The sequence below is a fragment of the Myotis brandtii genome, unplaced genomic scaffold (assembly GCF_000412655.1).
Source record: "Myotis brandtii unplaced genomic scaffold, ASM41265v1 scaffold813, whole genome shotgun sequence".
Taxonomy (NCBI): Eukaryota; Metazoa; Chordata; class Mammalia; order Chiroptera; family Vespertilionidae; genus Myotis; species Myotis brandtii.
The window spans coordinates 2,838,246-2,859,482 of NW_005371287.1; the positions used below are offsets into that span (position 1 = coordinate 2,838,246).

At 34.6% G+C, this 21,237-nt stretch overlaps 1 protein-coding gene across 3 annotated transcripts in view; it reads right to left on the reverse strand.

The window, feature by feature from the left end:
- Nucleotides 1-21,237, reverse strand: part of SMC6 (structural maintenance of chromosomes 6) — a 52,531-nt gene that overhangs the window by 13,325 nt on the left and 17,969 nt on the right. For all 3 annotated transcript variants that reach the window (XM_014531592.1, XM_014531593.1, XM_005884079.2), the window contains 13 exons: nucleotides 19,537-19,656; nucleotides 19,354-19,452; nucleotides 16,327-16,473; nucleotides 15,962-16,050; nucleotides 15,620-15,784; nucleotides 14,842-15,020; nucleotides 13,565-13,769; nucleotides 10,959-11,073; nucleotides 9,619-9,779; nucleotides 7,848-7,983; nucleotides 6,916-6,996; nucleotides 5,470-5,640; nucleotides 997-1,134 (listed from right to left, as the gene is read on the reverse strand). In XM_014531592.1, the coding sequence (XP_014387078.1) occupies nucleotides 997-1,134; nucleotides 5,470-5,640; nucleotides 6,916-6,996; nucleotides 7,848-7,983; nucleotides 9,619-9,779; nucleotides 10,959-11,073; nucleotides 13,565-13,769; nucleotides 14,842-15,020; nucleotides 15,620-15,784; nucleotides 15,962-16,050; nucleotides 16,327-16,473; nucleotides 19,354-19,452; nucleotides 19,537-19,656 (1,806 nt within the window). The remainder of the gene's footprint in view (nucleotides 1-996; nucleotides 1,135-5,469; nucleotides 5,641-6,915; nucleotides 6,997-7,847; nucleotides 7,984-9,618; nucleotides 9,780-10,958; nucleotides 11,074-13,564; nucleotides 13,770-14,841; nucleotides 15,021-15,619; nucleotides 15,785-15,961; nucleotides 16,051-16,326; nucleotides 16,474-19,353; nucleotides 19,453-19,536; nucleotides 19,657-21,237) is intronic.

The following is a 21,237-nucleotide window of genomic DNA, read 5'->3' on the forward strand; positions in this document are numbered from 1 at the left end:
AAACTCTTCTTTGAGATAACAATTCATTGTATTACTAATGCCAAAATAGGCAAAGTAAAATTCTAAACTTATGTTTACAAAATGTATTTTGAATGCATTTGGTATCAATGTTATTTCTCTAAGCTTTATATTGAGAATATAGTACAGTCACTATAAATCTTCAAGAGAAAATTACACTACTGTTCACATCTTTAATAATTTGTAAGACCTCCGTAAGTTCCTAATGAAACAAATTTCAAGTAGCAGTTATGAAAAGTCTGGCATGCAGGGCACTGAGGTCAGACATAGCTTTCTGTGTATTTTAGGATGGACTCTGAACACCAAATAGTATTGAAATGCAAACAAAAAGACCCTCATGTTTATAAAATATTAAAAAACTCAAAGCACTTTCACACATAGTACTTATTTTGTATTTACAACATTTGGTGTAAGTCTTGAATAAGTAAGGCAATGGATTAGAGTCTCAGTCCTTTCTCAAGATACATAAAGGCAAAGTTGAGATCCATCTCTTCTAGTTAGACCGAAGTTGCTTTCAACTAATCTCCAAAAACAGGGCTGCTGCTCACAGCTGTCAGCATGGGTGTCCAGCAAGCAGGAGTGGAATTGCAGCCCAGCCCAGCCCAGCCCAGCCCAGTCCAGCCAAGCCCGGCCCCAACTACTCAGAGGCAGAGATGGATTTTCTGACATAAAGCTGCTATCTACTTGCCACACTAGGCCTGTAAGGAGCTAGATTAGCTTGGAGGGAGTACCATTCCCTTTCAGACGCCAGACTGTCGCAGTCCTGCCTAAAGTCCTCTTCGTGTTGGTCTATTTAAGTCCCCACACTCAGAGAGTCCCTAAGCCTCCTTCTCTTAATTCACCAAAACAGCTGTTACTTTATAGGAAACAGATACTCATCCGACAACTTGTATGTTTGAAAACAGGATATTAAGAAAAACGCACTTTGGGAATTAGGACTAAGGTTGTAAACAAAAACATAAAATAAAAAATGATAACCTCTAGTTCTTTTTCTTTCATATCCAGTTCTCGTTTCTTTTTATTTAAAGTATTCAAGTGTTCTTTTTGTTTTTCTTCATAATGCCGCTTCCCTCGTTTTTGGGTATCTACTTCGGAATCAGCAATGTTTAATTCATCCTGTTTGAAGAAAGCCAAAATAATTTCTAAAGCAAACATTGTTTTGTTTTTTTTAAATTACCAGCGTAGCTATAAAACTAACTGACAACTCCATAAAGTGGATAGGACTGTGTTGCTTCAAGACACAAGTGTTAGAGTTCATACCGGATGTGTCTGAATAGAAATGAGGAGTCACATGATTATATTTAAACTCTTATATGAAGTCTCCATATACATGGTGCTTTCAACTTTATTTTGGTAAACAGCGTAGTTTGGTGGGAAGCCACATTAGCCTGGTGAAAGGCTTGGATGACATATGCATAAAGACATTCATTATGGTGGCTTCTCAAATAATGATCTACATTACCACTGATTTGGATGTTTTTACAAAATATATAGACTTCTAGACTCCACCTCTGGATATTTTATTTTAGGTCTGGAATCCCCGAATCTCAATCTTTTAAATAGCTCTTGATTTAAGAAGCACCAAAATAAGTTTAGAATCTCAGAGGACTTGTTCTTTTGGTTTGATATACAAACGTTTAGAGCAGCTTTATTTGTAATAGCCCCAACCTGGAAACCCATGTCCATCAATCAGTAAATGAAACAAATTGTGGTATATCAAACACAATGGAATGCTACTTGGCAATAAGAAGAAATGAATTATTGATTCAGGTAAAAATATGGATGATTACAATAATCAGAAAGAGTAACTTGTATTCCATTCACTCACTTTTTCTTTTAAACTATAAACAGTGTATACATTATCTGCTAGACAGTATGTTAGGTTCTGAAAAAGGTCATATCACAAAAAAGTGAGAGTATATAATGTGTGATTCCATTGCATGTAATTCTAGAAAATGTGCAGGCTACAGTGTAGAAAGCAGACTGATGGCTGTCTGGGGACGGGGGCAGGGCGCAGGGAGGGACAGATTACAAAGGGGCACGAGGAAACTTTGAGCATGAAGGATTGTTCTTTTTTCTGATTGTGAGGTTTTACAGGTATATACATGTCAAAATTTATGAACTCATACACTTATATGTGTATTTAATGCATGTCACTTATATCTCAATAACACTGTTTTCAAAAGGCTGATTTAAGAACCACGTTATATTTTAGTTAATTTGTTTGCTTGTTTTTTGAGCCTAGCATTGCTCGTTGACACTATGATTATCATGTTCAGTCTCAAGAGTTAGTTATAAACAGAGAAAGAAACAAATACAAACCAGAGCAGCAATAACAGCATCACACGGGACAATATATGGAGGTATCCGCAAAAGGAAGAGGTATCTAAACATGGAAAATATTTACCTCACATAATGGAGGAATTGGGCTATTTTCTAACCTAAGAATACAATTTATTGCAGCTTGTTCATATTAATGGAAATATCACCCATGATAGACATTTGATAACATATTGCTCTTATAAAAGAGTTCTATTAAAAATCATTGTTACATGAAGGATGAAGATAAACTGCTCATTTATATCAAACAATAAAAGAAACTGGGTGCAATGTGTGTAGCAGGAGAGATTACAATTAGGAATGGGAACAGTTTATGAAATAGAATGCTTGTCTTCTAAAAACAGAACTAAGTTTTCTAATCATTTTTGGTAGAAGCTGTCAAAATAAATAGGCCCCATTTGCTTTAGGGAATCAATTCAGTGTTAGGGAACAGAAGGGATAAAACACACAAGGACACATTTGTGCTGGTTAATCTTCCCTCCTAGCAACCTGAGAAAGGGAAAGACCTGCAGCGTAAAATAATAGGAAAAGACCTACAGATGTTAATATCCCTTTCTCAACATTTACCATGGCTGTCTGATTTGTCCTTGTATATTTAATAAATATATGTCCTGGGTGCTATGAGATTTAAAACTAAAAGGAAAGCAAGAGAGCATTTCTTTTAATTTCATTTAATTTGATGGCGAAATGAAGAACTAGAGATAATAAAAGCAAATTAATACATTCATCTTGGTTTGGGGGTGAGGCCTAGGATGGGATAGGTCTAAAATGAAACTATGATGCAGCCCTTAACCTGTAGAGTAAGCATGTCAAACTCGCGGCCCTTGGGCTGCATGCCTCATTTATTTGGCCCATGTTATTAGCCTTTCAGTTTGACATGCTTGCTGTAGAGTTTCCACCCGCAAGAAGTTACAGCCTTTAGAAAATAGACTGAGATGCTAGAAAGGACAGAATCATTGAAAAACCTTATTCTCTTGGATGCCTAAACAACGAATTTTATTCAGCACCATCGGAAAGATTGCTTCTTGTTTCATATAAACCTACGTTCATTATGAGGTTTTAAAAAACTATAAAACATGAAATCTTGTGAGAAAAGTATTCCCCATGCCAAGATTTCAATGACTGCATGTTTAAACAGAGTATTCTACTCTTTACCACCCCTGTCACAAAATGAACAAATGTCCTAACAGCAAGCATTATGTCTAGAAGCTGCTAATGTTTAACAAGTGACTGCAGTTTCTCAGGAATTATTTTGTTAGCCAAGTCCTCTTGGTCCTCTTGTTACTGACGGCTATGTGATGTGACACTGTGAAGGAAAACCTCTTGGCTACTAGCTGTTTGCATGCAGGTTAACTGAAGGACTCACCTCCTAGCTTTCAGTTATTTGCAGCCAAGGCAAAGAGCTAAGACCAAGAATTCTTACTGCCTTCTGCCCATATTTTTCTGCTCTTGGACTTATTTATGGACTCCCAATTCCAGGAGTTGCTTTAGCTTAGAGGTCCCTAAAAGAACAGAACACAGCTTACTCTTCATCATTTCTTGTTTTTAATTTTAAGTCTTCTGGGATAAATAATTTAGGTGCTTTCTTTCCCTATATCGTTTTACCATATTTCATCATTTTGATTTTGTCACTCTGTCCAATCCTTCACCCATTAAAAAAAATATTTTAACCTTACCTTTGTTGTAATTTTACTGCTCTAATTCCTGAATTTATTTCTCTGAATTCTACCTTGTCTATTCTTGATAATTTTCATATTTATTTTATTCTTTTTCTTCTTTTAAAAAGGAATTTCGTTTTCTTTTTTGTCTTAGGCTTTATCTTCTTAATTCTTATTTCCTGTGGCAACTACTCTCTTATTTGTATTTCTCAGTGTTACCTTTAGTACATTTTCCTTCCTCACAACTTTACAATTTAATATTTAAACTATATATTCTTCTTAGTTAGTCTATTTTCCTATTTTCTTTTCTTTTTTCTCAGTTTCTCAGTCATAATTTTATTTATTTTTTATTGAATTTATTGGGGTGACATTGGTTCACAAAACCATACAGGTTTCAAGTGTACAACCCAATAAAATATCACCTGCACACTGAATCATGCACCTATCACCCCAAGCAAAGTCTCTTTCCATTCTCAATCCCCACCTTTGCCCACCTCAATTGATCCATCTTAGGTTATAATGGCAGACAGAAATCTCAGCTCCAGGGATAGTAACTACAGAGAAATCTACCACAAATAGGGGGAAGCTATTTCTATGCAGCAAAACCTCTAAATTCCTCTACTATTCTCTCAACTCTTTTAAAATTACATTTTTAAAATTTTTCAATAAACAAAATTACAATAAAAATTTTTATGCATGCAAATTCTTTTAAACTTTAAAAATATCTAGACACATTTTAATATACAGAGGGCAATTAATTTTCCTGGAAAATAAAAAGGATATGTTAGCGTGATATCTCAGATACCCCACCCCTCTGAAAATATCCTATTCATTCTTCCCAGTGTCTTATAAATAAAAGTCCTGAAAATAATTGAGCTATTCATAAAAATGATGACAATAAAATATTAATAACTAACCTAATAAACAACTTGGAAAAATTTACACAATTTAATTGTTGAATAATTGTTTTCCTAAATTTGGTTTTAAAAAGCATCTGTTAAAAAAAAATAAATAAACTGAATTCAAGCTGGAACGTAACTGGGACATGCCAATAAACAGGAACTGAGTAGCACTTTATTTCAAGTTGGCTTGAGTTATTGAAGGAAAGTGGGACAACAGAACAGGCAAGCACAGAAACAGTGCAGACAGACAAGATGTCCCTGGCTCTAGCTCTAAAAAAAAAATAAATAAAAATAAATCAGAAAATAAAGAGGGCGGGGTGCTATAATCTTCTGGGACAAACAAAAACTTGCCAATTTATTCTCATAAAAGCATGAGCAGAAGCATTTTATTCTAATTGATCTAAGGATGAAAATTTGGTTTACATTCTATTTTTATGTGGTTATATTAACGTTTAAACATAAATTATGTTAGGACAATATCTAGTGAGTACACTGTAGATATAAAGTTAACACCTAAGATACATATATCATAAAATAATAATAATACATACCTTAAGTGGATCTGCTAGCTCTGCTAGCTGGTTAACTTTCAGTTTAATCGCATCATACTTGTTTTCTGCTTCTACTTTCAGACTTTTAAGATATTCCATATTTTCTTTTTGTTGTTCCATACTTTTCTCAACCATTTTCATTTTCATTTTATTTTCTTGAGCTTCATCTTCCTGATTACATTTACAGAGCATATGGAGTTAATTAAAATACTTTGTTATCAGATAGAAAAGTAGTACAAACAATTCTAAGAGAGAAGACACTACACGCTATAGGCAAATCAGATAAAAGACAAATTCAAAGACTACTAGGGCATTTTCACACTCTCAGATACTATAATAGTAAGAGATACTATTTAGAACACAAGTTAAAACTATATTGTGCTTGAGGTCATAATCAAAAGGAATAACTTTTATTCTACCCACTTACTTTTCTTTCACAATATAGTACATACTGGTATAAATATCTACCTTGTGCCAGACAATGTGTTAGATGTTGAGTAAACAAAAATAAACAAGACATATTACATATCTTCAAGAAACTTAGTCTATCACCCTAGCCAGTTTTCTCAGTGGATAGCGCACTGGCCTGTGGACTGAAGGGTCCTGGGTTCGATTCCAGTCAAGGGCACATGCCCGGGGTTGCGGGCAAGATCCCCAGTAAGGGGCGTGCAGGAGGCAGCCGATCAATGATTCTCTCTCATCACTGATGTTTCTCTCTCCCTCTCTCTTTCCTCTCTGAAATCAATAAAAAAATATATATAAAAGAAACTTAATCTATCAATAAAAGGAGTTAAAGCAGACAAATAAAATGTGGGAAACAAGATTACTAATAAAAAATGAAGACAAATTCTCATTCGAGTAGAGTTCCACGTGCTGTATATCCCTCAGCAGTTTATATGATGTACAGCACAGACACTAAGTAATACTTCTTTTAACAAGATTCTGCAAGCTATCTAATCCATTGTTTACTGTAACTCAGAGAAGCTAAGCTGAATATCATAAACAGCTGCCTGAAAAAAATACAGAATAATAAATATGTGGTCAATTAAAATGAAAACTATTAACTTGGGAAAAAGAAACAATGCAAAGAGAACAAGCGTAACTGACTAAAAGGTACCCATTAATATTGATACTGATTCACTCTGAAAAATACTATGCTAGGCAGCATGGTTTAAAGTGCCACTGTTTGATTTTAAGAGCACAATTAAGCTTTGATAAAGTTTTCTTCATGTAGTAGATGACAAAATCAATTATTATTCATGCAAGTTATACAGACAAAACAATAAGGAACTTGAAGGCTATACATGAGGTAGTTTCTATCTTACCTGTAAATGGAGACAATCATAAAAAGCAGCCTTAAGTAAAAGGATTTTAAAAAAAGCTGAGTAGATACTGTTAAACTAAATGATAGTTTTGTCCTTTATAATTTGAGGAAAAGACTCTTACCAAGGTTGCAATATCTACAGACTGGTGTTCTTCTATATTCTCAAGTTCCTGAATTTCAGAAATACTTTTTCTTATTTTCATCTGAAAGAAAGTATTTTAATTTTAGTAATATAAAAATAAATTAAAAATAAAAATAAAGGCTATATTAATCCATGATGTTGTACTCTGTGTTACAGAAGGATTCTGTATTTAATAAAAGAGACATATTAGTATTAAATGAACCAAAGTAAGTTACATTACCAAGTCTGCCATATTACCCTCACTGGTGACCCATTCCCACACAAAAAAGATGTAAGTACTCCATCTTTGCATTTAAAATGATGATAATGTTGAATTCATAGAGAAAATATTCTAAAATATACAGACTCAACTTGTGGAAAGATTATTCTAATCCAGGGGTCTTCAGAGTACAATTCAAGTACTGCCTGGATGCCTCTGAAACTTGCAGAGATTCATGAGGTCAAAACTATTCTCATAAAAACACTAAGACATTATTCACCGTTTTTACTATTATTTCTCATAAGTGCTCAGGAGGTTTATAACTCGGTGACGTGTACTTATTGCAACAGATTGATTGCAGAAGGTGACTTGATAATTCAGTTGAGTTTTATTAAGCCAGAAATACAAATTTACTACAAAAATATAAAAATGTCAATCTTCTCACTAAATAGCTTTGGTATTTGGAAAAGTTATTTTTCATAAAAATGTTAGTATGTTAACAAACAATGAGTTTATAATTTTTAAGTGAACTAATAAATACAGTTAAATTTTGTTTTAATTTTTAACAATGTAAATACTGATAGGTAAAACCCACATATGTAAAAAGCTCTTTTAAGACTGTATAGGGGCTTAACTAAATAAATGGTAGAATTTTAAAAACAGCTTAGAAGTGACAAGATGAGAAAACAAAATGATGCATATATGTTTTTTACCTTTAATTCTTTATGTCGTAGTTGGTACCTTCTAAGAAATTCTTCATTGCGTTTAATATCCTTTTCAAGGGCAGACAAATGTTGCTGAAAATTTAATATCTGGGCCTTCTTATTTTCAACCTCATCCTCCAATTCACTGGATAGAGAAGGATAAAAAATAATTTAAAACTATTTCTGAATATTACAAATACTTTAGATCTTTACAAAGAAAAACTAATTTTTAATAGCTTATTTGTAAAAATCCTAATGATTTAAAAAAAATATCTAAACTGGAGTCAAATTTTACTTATTTCATTAATAGGCATTTGTGATATGATTTCTGTGTGGTGGACTTTGTGCATAGTGATAAGTAGAGGCAGAGATAGAATTAAGACATGAATAACTCAAACAAAAAGACTCAGGAAATAAACCATAACATCAAAATACGAACAGGACACTACACGTCCACAGTACCACGGAAAATCAGACTGTGGGAGACATGGCAATTGCATTCTGTAAAGTTTGCAACAGTGGGACCACCTAGAGGAGAGGGTGGGAGGAACTGCACAAAGGCATCGAGGGGTGAAAAGATAAAATTGACAGCTCAACATTCACTGTTGGTGAGTAAGTGCTATAACTGCTATGAATGCGTGAGGAATTAAAGTGAATGAAAGGAAGACAATGAAAATGGATAGAGAATAAAGCAAGCAAATGCCAAAACCATAAAGATCTGGCCGGCATTCACTGTCTTCAGAAATGACCTTTTCCTGCCTGACCACAGTACCTGTCCCCCAGAGTTGAGTGCCTGGTGGAAGTGAACCACCTTTGCAGTTAAGAAAAACTTCTCTGAGAGAGAGTGTGCCATATTTCAATAAGATGGATATTTCCCACGTTTTCAACTCTCTGAAATAATCTTTCAGTCCATGGTTCTATTAGCAGCCTTTTTCTTCCTTACTGATATATAAAATAACACAGCAACTTAAATTTGATAAATATTATAAATGTGCTACCTTACTGGAATTCTCAAAATTAAAAAAAAAAAAGTCAGCTGAATAAATGATAAATGAATAAAAATGAGGAGAGAAGAATAATTGTGCTATTTCTGATAAAAATGGGGCCTGATGCAAAAATTTAAGATGGCTCCTCAGGATTTAATAAGAAATGTTTATCATATATAAATCTATACATTTATTAACAAATAGTAATTTTGCTAAAACAATAAAAATTTACCAAGTAAATAAAATTTGAAACTAAGAGCCTAAACCAAAAATAAAACCAATAAACAATATTGTTATTAAACATTTTTCTGAATATTTAGAATAAATTTAAAGAATCAACATAATTGCCCTGGCCGGTTTTGCTCAGTGGATAGAGCGTCGGCCTGCAGACTCAAAGGTCCCAGGTTCAATTCCGGTCAAGAGGCATGTACCTTGGTTGCAGGCACATCCCCAGTAGGGAGTATGCAGGAGGCAGCTGATCGATGTTTCTCTCTCATCGATGTTTCTAACTCTCTATCCCTCTCCCTTCCTCTCTGTAAAAAATCAATAAAATATATTTAAAAAAATAATTTAAAAAAAAGAATCAACATAATTTACATAAACAAAATGGCTAAATTTTACAACTTCCCTTTTTCAGGGTAGGACAAATTCTGTTATGTATTTTCATATAGTGTTTCTCCTTAGTTTTTAATTATTTTTTACTTGGAGAAAGAACATGTGCTACCTAATAAAATATGCATGAACCCCAAAGGAAGCAGTAGAAATAATATAGCAAAGCCACACTGGACACCAACCTTATTTCAGAATCCACATCTCTGCTGAGGAATTTAGGTCTTGTATATTCAGATGAGTAATAACGTCCTGCAAAAACTTGATCACCATCAGCAGTAAAAGCTTCCCTGCAATTCTTAGGTGGCTTTTGGGACTGCATAACTGCACGAGCTACAGAATTACTCTAAAAACAACAGAGGAGGAATACATTTCTTAAATTGTGCCAAAGCATTTCTGATGCACACAATTTCAAAATTTCTGCCATTGTTTTAAGATTCAAATATTTTTTATTTAAACATTCAAGTAAAAGAATTCCATAAAGTTAAACAAAAAAATTAAAAAAAAAACTTTCAAGATTCAAAGAATTAAAACTATTAGTCTTCAAATCAGCACAGCAAATAATGCTTTATGACAAACTGATACGTTCTATTTTTAAATTCTAATATTGCTATCCATTTAAAATTAAAAATTTTAAGTAACTCTTCACATGAAAATATTTACTTTTACCAGTTAATACAAATCTTATTTTTTCTAAATGACTTTTACACCCTAGAAATGATGCAACTGAATAACAAATTCCAGTAAACGACAACAACCTTGAAATATTTAAGCTTTAGAGGAAATAAAAAGGGGAACCAGGCTTAACCTCTCCAGGCACAGACCTTTACAATAGAATTTCATTGTTTTATTTCATATATCCTTCTAAAATATGATAGAGCCAAGCCCACAAAAATTACAACACTTGCAATATACACACTTGGATTACTAATACCATTACTTCTCATTTCCATTAATAAGAAAAACAGACTCTATTGTGTTTGTCTTGATTACGTATTTCTGTTTCAAGTTTCCTTATTCCTTTCCAGCAAATTTATTCCAATAGGTAAAACACAATATGGTGATCAAATCAAACAAGTATATAAAAATGCATATACAGATAAAGAATACATATTGATTTTACAGCACTCAAATTTTTAAGAAAAGAGATTCATAAAGTATCAAGTCAAGTATTTGTTTAAAAAGTAGAATGATAATAATACATGTATCTGTAAGGGCAAGTAAAAAATAAATTTGGCAGGCAATCAAGAAAGCATAAACAAAAAAATTTATAGCATCATGCATCAAAAAAATATATACATTTGTGAAATTGCTTTACAAAGAATAGCTGAAAGTAATGAAGTTCCTGGGGCAAAAAACACAAACCACCAGCTCTATATTATTCTATAGATTTTCCTACGAGGTACATGTACAATGATGAAACATCAACAGCTCCATGATGTAGGAGGGGAACAGGGATTTATATAACCTACTTCAGTTCTGAAATTTTTTTAAAAACATAAACACAGCACGCATCTGGTCTTACTTTGATTAGCAGCACTGTTTCTATCCCTCTCATGTCAATCAGGCTATTTGCAACAACTGCGTTATTGATTTCCAAAGCTGTCAGCACCGTTGGGAACTCTGGATGATAAGCAGCTCTAAGAGACAAAAATACATAAGGATTAGCATCAAACTTTAATTATATGTAAACATCCCTACATATATATTAATGAGTGAGTAGATGATAGGTAATGATAAGATAATGAAAAATATCTGGTAACATTTGAAAATATCTGATTAGGTTTATTTATTTACTTAGCAAACATTTATATGTGATAGGCACTGTTATAAGAATATTATATGCTCATCTAATCCTATAGCAACAATGAGATAGATTATACTATTCTCTCCCTTTTTCTTTCCAGAGGAGAAGCTTCAGATTTTAATAAGTTCCTCAATGTCATAGAGCTTGTTAAATGCCTGGGTTAGGATTTAAACCAGGCAGCTCAGCTCTAGAGCCCAGATTCTTCTTCTTTTTTTAATAAAGCAGCGTTGGCACATGATATTATATTAGTCTCAGGTGTACAACACAGTGATTCAACATTTGTAGAGCCCAGATTCTTAAACACTATGCCCTACTGCCTGTTACAGTAATTACACCTTTCTTAAATCTTACATGCTATCATACATAAAAATAAAAGTCAATTAACTAAAAAAGTGAAACAATATTACTACCGAGACAAGAAAAACTGAAGTAAAGATTATTATGAACACAGAGGAAATATGAGAGAAATGATATTCTTAGGAATTATAATTTGGGCTCCCTAAAGAGACATTCACTCTTTCAACTAAAATTTTAAACATCTGTGCTATTAACAGCACTGAAGAATGGATACACCAAGAACAGAAGGTGCAGAAGCAATGAGTATCTAAAGGGGAAATGGTCATGGTAGTCTTAGTACTTTCTTAGTCCTACAATTCTAAAACAAAGAAAGTATCTTTGTATATACAGGGTGGGGCAAAAGCAGGCTTACAGTTGTATGTGAAACAGAGTTTATTCTTGCATTATTAGTTATTAAATATTGCATTATTTTCCATAGGGACAACTGTAAACCTATTTTTGGCTTAAGCAACTGAAAAATGAAGATGGAGAAGATTCTAGGAAGAGCAGGTTTTAGGGTAGAAATCAGGAGACTGGCTTTTACACAAATTAAATTTGAATGTTTATATTCCCCAACTTCAGTTGCAACTAACCTGTCAGGGGTCATTTTTTACCACAGCAATGTTGTCTGGTAGCACAACTGAAATTTCGCTTTTATGGGGTTTAAGAAACCAGGGATCAAACTAGAAATCAACTTAAGGTAAAATTCCCATACAGAAAAAGAAAACACTTACTCTTAACTCCCAATCCTTATCCTATATAATAAAAGCCTAATATACTAAGTGTCCGACCAGTCACTATGATGTGCACTGACCACCAGGGGCAGACGCTCTGACTGGTAGGTTAGCTTGCTGCTGGGGTACGGCCGATCGGGACTGGGCGAGACGGGCCGGACATGCCCTGGAGCCCTCCTGCGGTCCCTCCCCGAACCCGATCATGCACTGATGGAGTCCCTTGGCCTGGCCTATGCCCTCTCACAATCCAGGACTCCTTGGGGGGGATGTCAGAGAGCCGGTTTTGGCCTGATCCCTGCAGGCCAGGCCGAGGGACCCCACCGGTGCACGAATCAGTGCACCGGGCCTCTACTTTCTAGTATAAAAGCCCAAAATCAACAATTCTAATACAGAACTTAACTACTTTTGACAAATCCACTTTTTTCTTATATTTTTCCTAAATCAATTGTTGGCACAACTGTTAGGTAGTCACTCCAGCCAAAAACCTAGCAGTGATCCTCAATTCTTCTTTCTCTTATATTGAAGTAACATGTGTTATTTTGTCCTAAATATCTTTTAATCTGTTCCTTACTATCTATAATGCAAATGCTATTTTTGCAGAGTAATTTATGATGTCATGCTTCCATGCAATTTGCATATAAACCTCTATTTGCCTAGAAGGCAATTGGTCATCAGTTAGAAGACCAATCATTTTCCTCTCTCCTCTGATTTCTTCACTAACCTACCTCCTAACATTTATTTACTCCCTTACCTCAACCGCAACTATAACTTGTAATCCAATTTTATCAAAGCTGACAAAGAATAAATTAGGGACTGTACATACTTAGAAATACAGTGGGCAGCCAGCCAACAGCTAGTAAAGAAGCCAGTTTGGGTATCTTGCCTTGAAAGGTTTGTTAGGGTCATTAAGGAAAACAATCACAGCTCTTTATGGAATCTCCGAAGCACATGAACAATGAGTGCCTAAAGTTCTCCCTTAATGCCTCCCTCTTTATTTGTCTAGGTCTGGCACCATTTCCCCCATCAGCATAATTCCTAGGCCACACCACATCTATTTCACCGGACTGACTCCCACAACAGACCTCAAGGCAGAGCGTATCTCTCTTGATTATCTACCAGAAGAGAACAAAGTGGCCTGGTGCAATTTTATTTATCAGTAGTACAGATATGGTTAACATCAAAATGTTTTCATTCTTTGTGACTTGCACATGATTAAGCAAAACCAGAAACAGTATTTAATTCCTGATGCCTTACCTGTGTCGTACATCATACATGTCATTCCGAAACTCAGAAACTATTATCTGTGGCCGTGAGGTGCCTGGTAAATAAAACTTTCTCATCAGTGCCTGAAGTACTCTTTCATCAGAATGATTATGGCAGCAATAAGCTTGCAGAAGTCCTTTTAAGCAAGATTCAATAGCCAAAGCAAGTTCAGGATCCCGAAGATGAATGCAAGCTCCTAAAAGTGAGAAAAAATTATTAAAGGCCCATAAATACTTATTTTTAAATATTAATGTAACTATCTTTCTAAAATAGTTCATAATGATTTTAAAATATTCTCATATAAAGCAGCTTAAATGATATTACAAATCTTACTTTAACTGAATGGGAAATGCCACATATCCACTCATCACAATGGGAGGAAACCCACTCTACTCTGAAAAAAGCTGTCCCACTGGAATGTAAATCAACAGTGGTTTTTCTACGTACATTTATAGATTCCAGCCTTTGAATGGTATTTTGAAAATCAATCAAAAGATTTAGAGATTCTTTATTTTTTTTTTATAAAACTGATTAACATTGGAACTTTAGACTTAAAACAGGAAAAAATGCCTCATTCACTGAAATGGATCCTGGCATAGAGGTACATATTTAATTAAAGAGACATTACTACAATACTTAATATAGTATATAGCACTGTACTTATACAACAATACAGTACTTTACTAACAAAATAAGTTTATATTTTCACGTAACAAGGTACAGAATTAGAGATAACTCCGTAGGAGAACTCAACTGATTTTCTAAAATCTCAGGTATATATGGAGATATTTAAGTAATCCCAGATTTTACAGTTGGAAGAGGACTTAGAAACAATGTTGTCCATCCTTAATAGAAACTAAGAAACTCAGAAAAACACAAGTCATTTTTTAAAGGTTACACAAAACTCAGGTGGTGAGTATCCTTTCAAGTATGTCTTAATGTCACTGGATTTTCTTACTAATCAGTTACATTCAAGTTAGTTCATTTATTTACTCATTCAGGAAAAAAAAATCAAAATCAGATTATTTAACTCTATAATTATTTTCCTAAGTTCTCTTTTGAGTATTTTATGCTTTAAAGATACAAAAGCAAAGTTACAAACTTTAAGGTGACTCATCACTATTTCTTAAAACATGTACAATTAAAATCCACACATAACTATATAGCTCTTTGATAATAGGTTTAAAATTAGATTCAATAGACCCACTCCTAAAAATAAAACCTTATTTCTAATGTTTATTATATCCTGACTAAATGGTGACAAATACCTAAGGGGCCTACAGGTTTATAGGTAAAGTGCCCACGTCTATAAGCATCGTCTATTGCTTCAAGAAGAGCTGGAACATGAGGGCCAAATCGTTTCAGTCGATCAGTTTTACTATCTTTCAGTTCTTTCAGCTGCCTCTGATTATAGCTCAGTGTATGCTTCACATCTAATTCTTCTCTCCTAAAATATAAAAGTGGAAGAACAGAGCACACGTGATAAAATTACACAGAAATATTCACCCTTCTCCCCTAACACCTGTATACCAGTAACAGAGCCCGCTACCCTAAAAACTAAAAGCAGATAGATCAGTGGTTCTCAACCTTCTGGCCCTTTAAATACAGTTCCTCATGTTGTGACCCAACCATAAAATTATTTTCATTGCTACTTCATAACTGTAATGTTGCTACTGTTATGAATCGTAATGTAAATATCTGATATGCAGGATGGTCTTAGGCGACCCCTGTGAAAGGGTCGTTCGACCGCCAAAGGGGTTGCAACCCACAGGTTGAGAACCACTGAAGATGTCTTTATTTAAAAATAATTGTGCAACTAGAGAAAAATTAGTCAGAAATCCAAAAAAAAAAAAAAGATGCAGTAACGGGGACTAGAAATCCCAGAAGTCATTCAACTCTAAGAGTGTAAGAAAAGTCTCAAAAAACAATTTTAAAAGGTCCCTAAATTATGTAGAGCAAACAAAAACCCCCATGTTTTCTTACTTCTTATAAAGAGCAACACTATGATTTTCAAGTAATTGAAAAAAATAAGTGTAAGCATGTTACCTAATTCTAGTATATTCTTCTTTGTCCTTTTCTATGGCTTGCTGAAACTGCTCCATCTCTTGATTGACAGAAATTTCTTGATCCTGTAAGGACTTTACTCTGTCTTTTAACCAAGATATTTTTCTTTGCCTTTCCAACCGCTCAGGTTCCAAAGATTGATCGGCACTAACAGTAAATAATCCAAAGTGGAAAATGTTAAATGAAAAGCCTAACATTAAAAAAACATAAAGCAATGTGATAAAACCCTTTAACAGTAATACAGAAAATACAATACTCCATTTCAACTAGACTACTTTATTATAAAATGAGGGAACCATAAAAATGACAAAGTAGGTATTTTACCTTTTTTTTAATTCTTCAATTCTTTTGCAAAGCTGCTCATCATCTTTCTTTAATGCTCTATACTCATCCAGGGAACGGTTATATACAATCTAACGAAAAATTAAACACACTTCAGTAAAATAAAAACAAATAAATATCCCATTCAAGTCCACTTTGCCAAGTCTTCAAATCAGTGGCTGAATATAAGCAGAAATATATTTTTAAAATAAAAAAGTACATAAATGACCAAATGAAAACATTTTTTAAAGTCTTAAAGCAACACAGATTTCAACACAATTACAAAACCTCTACTTCTAAAAATAAACAAAGAGTATTTATATTTGAAATGCAGTTTTTAATATTCCAGACTGGACAATTTCTTTCACCTCGGCTTCATGATAGGCTCTTTTCTTAGCCGTAACATCTGCTTTCAATGCCATACATTCAGGTGCTCGTGCATTTGTCTCTTCACTAATCTTTTCTAGTTTATCTTGAATATCCTTGTATTTGTTTTCTGCTTCATTAAGTCTGACCTTTAAAAAAATAACATTGTTGGCATATGTTTTATTTTTCTTCAATAAATAGAAATTTAAAAAATTATATATAGTTCACACCCCAATAATAAATTTAATTTCACTGATTAAATAAACTCAAGATATCAGGCAAGCAAATATAATTATAAAATACTAAAATGTATTAAATTTTAATTCCACACTTCCAACAAATATGTTATCTTCTGGGGATACAAAAATGCTGTAATAACTGTCTTCAAGTAACACAATTAAAGAAAGACAGACACAATTCAGCAGAGAAATAGGCATGCAAATTGGTCATACAGTTTGAATAGATTAATGCTGAAGTCAGGTATGCCTATTTATAATTGTGGAAGCATACAGAAGAAACCCATAGCTTTGCCAGGAAAAAATAAGGCATGTCTTCAAAGCAGGAGTAGCATTTGAGCTGAGGTGGGAAAGATTTAATAAAAATGTACCAGGAGAAAAGCTGGGGAAAGGGATTAATACCCATTTAGGAGTTAGAAATATTTCTGGAGATTAAACTGAGAAGGTAGTGGCGGAAGATGAGATGACGAAGTACAAGGGTCTTGAATTCCACAGTGATGAGCTTACAGCTTAACCCTAGACAACTGGGAGACAAGATCTGACCAAATCTGTATAGTGAGTCATTTTGGAAGCACAAGGAAGGAAGGGTGGAGAGGAAAATAAAATGATTTCAGTAAGAAGTTAACAGAATATTCTGAAGCAAAAATAATTAGGGGCCAGAATGGGGTACTGACAATGGATTAGAAGTGGCAAATATGAGAACAATTTAGATCAGGAATCAGCAACTTTTTCTGCAAAGAGCCAGATAGTGTATGTCTCAGAATTTGTGAGCCATATTGTCTCTCACAGCTAGTCAACCAGACACGCTAAGTTTAAAGTTTCTGGACCAGGTTATATAAAGCTGTGAAGACAGACATTTGAATCAGTGCTCAGGATAAACATTTGAACAGGAAATATAGATTAGGGAACTGTCAGTATTAGGATATTTAGGAAGCATTACAGAGAATGATAACAAAGTTCTATTATTAAAACATTGATAGTAAAATCTGTATGCTTTTTTAATAAAAATTGAAGTTGGTCTATGTGTTATACACAATAAGCATCTCATATATTTTCAGTTTTAAATTAGGTTATACAAGTTTAAAGTTTGCTTTAGACCAGTGATGGCGAACCTATGACACACGTGTCAGAGGTGACATGCAAACTCATTTTTTTGGTTGATTTTTCTTTGTTAAATGGCATCTAAATATATAAAATAAATATCAAAAATATAAGTCTATGTTTTACTATGGTTGCAAATATCAAAAAATTTCTATATGTGACACAGCACCAGAGTTAAGTTAGGGTTTTTCAAAATGCTGACACGCCGAGCTCAAAAGGTTCGCCATCACTGCTTTAGACACTATTCAGAAACCTTCGATTCAATAGCCATTCTATAATCAATAACTGAGCATATATTATGGGAAAGTTTTTATGTAAGACAGAGGGTGAAGGGCATAAATATAAAATTAGACAGTCTTTATCCTCCAGAAATTTACCACTTACTACATAAAGTGCCCAAATAGTTAAAGTGGAGCAAACACCTACAGAAGCAAATTTTACCCAGCCTCCAGATTTTCCTTTTCCCATTTGGAAAAAAGGGGTGAGCACCTAGTACTCAGACTGGATTCCATTTCTAGATTGGAGAATACCTAAAGAGGGAAGTAACTTAAAGTGTTTTCACATGAGAAGCTAAAAAAGGAGGTCGAGAACAATACAGTGAAAATTTCAGAACATTCTCTCCAAAATGAGTATGTGAGGTGAGAGAAGTAGGTGGGATTGAACTTCCATTTATTACCTGAAGAGGGAGTAATAAACTCAGCCCAGAGATCACCAAGAAAATGTACAATCTGTAGCATTTGTTATTTTTCATATTTATCTATTACCTTTAATAGCTTAATGTCAGAACCCTTAAAAGAAAAAGAAATATCTGTTTAACTTGGAGGCACAGAAAAAACCAAGGTAGGGAAGATTATATCTTATTACATCTAAGATAGGGGGCCAACAACTACTAAGTAGAATAAAATACTCAGAGGTAAATCAACCACACTGAATATGGGGGGTGGGTTGTGGGGTGGGGTGTCCTATATAGAAAGAAAAGGCTAGGAACCTTACTTCTGGGATAATACGGTGTGGAATTCCGCAGTGCTGGCTACACACCCTTGTGAACATACTAAAATTCCACTGACCTGTAAATTTTGCAAGGGTGAATTGTATGGTATATGAACTATATCTCAATAAAGCTGTTTAAAAACGAATGGAGCCCATCTGGCGAGGCTCTGACCTATGAATCAGGAGGTCACGGTTCAATTCCTAGTCAGGGCACATGCCTGGGTTGTGGACTCAACCCCAGTGTGGGGTGTGCAGGAGGCAGCTGATCAATGATTCTCTCTCCCTCTCCCTTCCTCTCTGAAATCAATAAAAATATCTTAAAAAACAACAACAAAACAAACAAAAAAAACGAATGGAAAGGCGAGAATAAAGAGTGGATCTGCTATATGTTAAAAAGGTCCATGTGGAGGATCCCAACAGAAAATGACTACCTTTATGTACCACTCAACCAACTTCTACCTCTAGGCCCAAGTGGAAGACAGTTTTCTTGAATCTTAGCTGATCACATCCAAATAGTGTCCTCTCTTTAGAAGTATTGCCACAACACTCCTTGAACAAAAGTTTAGGTCAGCTTCACTTGAGTAATAAATTCAAAGTAGGTAAATATATAGGTTGGAACTGCTACTTTTGTAAGTCATAATAGTCTAATATCAGCAATCTCATATGAGTCAACATACTAATCTATATAAAAATAGTAATTACCTGCTGTTCTTCCATTTTCCTTTCAAGTCTAGCTGCACGATCTTCTCCAATTTTGATATTATCTCTGATAGCATTCAATTGTTTTTCAATTTCATTGACCTAAAAAGAAATTATATAGAAAATCACTAACTGTAGTCAAATATACTGATAATATATGTGAATAAATAATTAAGTGAAAATTACCACTGCCCAAGCCATTTCATGTTTCAAGCCTTCTAAGTTAGTCTTCATTGTACTTAAACCAGCAATAATTTGAAAACGTTCTTCTTTCTCTAAACACTGGCGCTTCAGTTCAACAAGTCGCTTTAAAAAAAAAGGATATATTTCTTATTAAAATTTAAAAGACAAGACGTTTCACAAATGTATTTCTTCTGGATACACTGCCTAAACAAGTACTAAAAAAGATTTGCTAGGAAATGACTTCTTTAAGATAAAAATTAAAATATTTTTAATTTTTTGGTATATTTTACTAGGTACAGCAATTTTGTTAATTTCTGCACTATAAAAATGACCACACTACCACATTTGAAGGGATAATGTGGGAAATAAAAATAAATATGGTCACCCCTGCTTTTGGAGTTTTCACTTAGTGAACCATAAAACTATAAACTTAATTTTAATATATAAAAACTTGAAGTGAAAATACCAGTGAAACAACTAATACATTTGAGTCAGTCATTAGTACAAAAGAACAAGCTGTATAAAACTGACTAAATAACAAAAGAACAAGACCCAGAATCACACAAAAATTGGTGGAACTTAATGTACTGGATAAACAGTTGAAATGTAAGCCTTATGACTTTGAGGTCTCTATCAAACAGAAAGGGTGGATCTTCAGGAATCTGAAGAAAGTATAAGAACAAAATATAGCATATGTAAAAACAAATTTAAGTAAGTCTCACTGGCTTGCTTCAAGCAAATTTGCAGCTGCAAAGCTGGGAGTACTGAGGTGACAGCTGCCTCCAACCCATCAGTGCTTGATGGATGTTAACATTGTACTAGGGAAATGAAAGAGTCATCTACCATATATAAGTATAAATGCATATTATGTTTAATACTAGAGGCCCAGTGCACAAATTCGTGCATGGGTGGAGTCTGTCTGGGCCAGCCGGGGGGAGGGTCAGTGGGCGACTGGCCAACTGGCCCCGCCCCCGATCAGGGTGTTGGGGAGCAATTGGGGGCCGGGCTGGCCTGGGGGGAAGTGGGGGTGATCAGGGCCCAGATCAGGCTGGTTGGCTGCCACAGTGCGTGTTACAGACACCGGTCGTTCTGCCATTCAAGTCACTGGGCTTTTATATATATAGATAGAGGAAGTAATACATGTACATACCCATTATTACAAAACAAAAAGTAAAGGCTAGTAAATACCCTAAATATAAAAACCACACTTCATATACTTCATAGGGTATACTTTGAAAATATTACTTTTATATAGACAGATATCTACATTAATAAAAGACAAACATGCAAATTGACCATACCTTCACTACGCCTTAAGCCACGCTCACCAGCCAAAAAGAGCGCCTATATGCAAATTAACCCAACCAAGATGGTGGCCGGCAGCCACGGAGCTGGAGCAAGCAGGAGGCTTGGTTGCCCCAGTGATGGAGGAAGCCAAGCTTCCTGCCTGCCCTGGCCAGCTCTGAGCTCCACTCAAGGCTACAAAGTTTCAATTATAGAAGGTAAATAAATCCCAGAATAAAAAGAAAAAAAAGAAATAAAAGGAGAGGCTGGGAGCTTCCGTCGCCGGGGGGCTTAGTCAGCCTGAAAACGGCCTTCAGCCCCTCACCCAGACTGGCCAGGCACCCCAGTGGGGACCCCCCACCCTAAAGGGGTGTGGCCAGCCTGAAAACAGCCATCAGCCCCTCACCCAGGCTGGCCAGG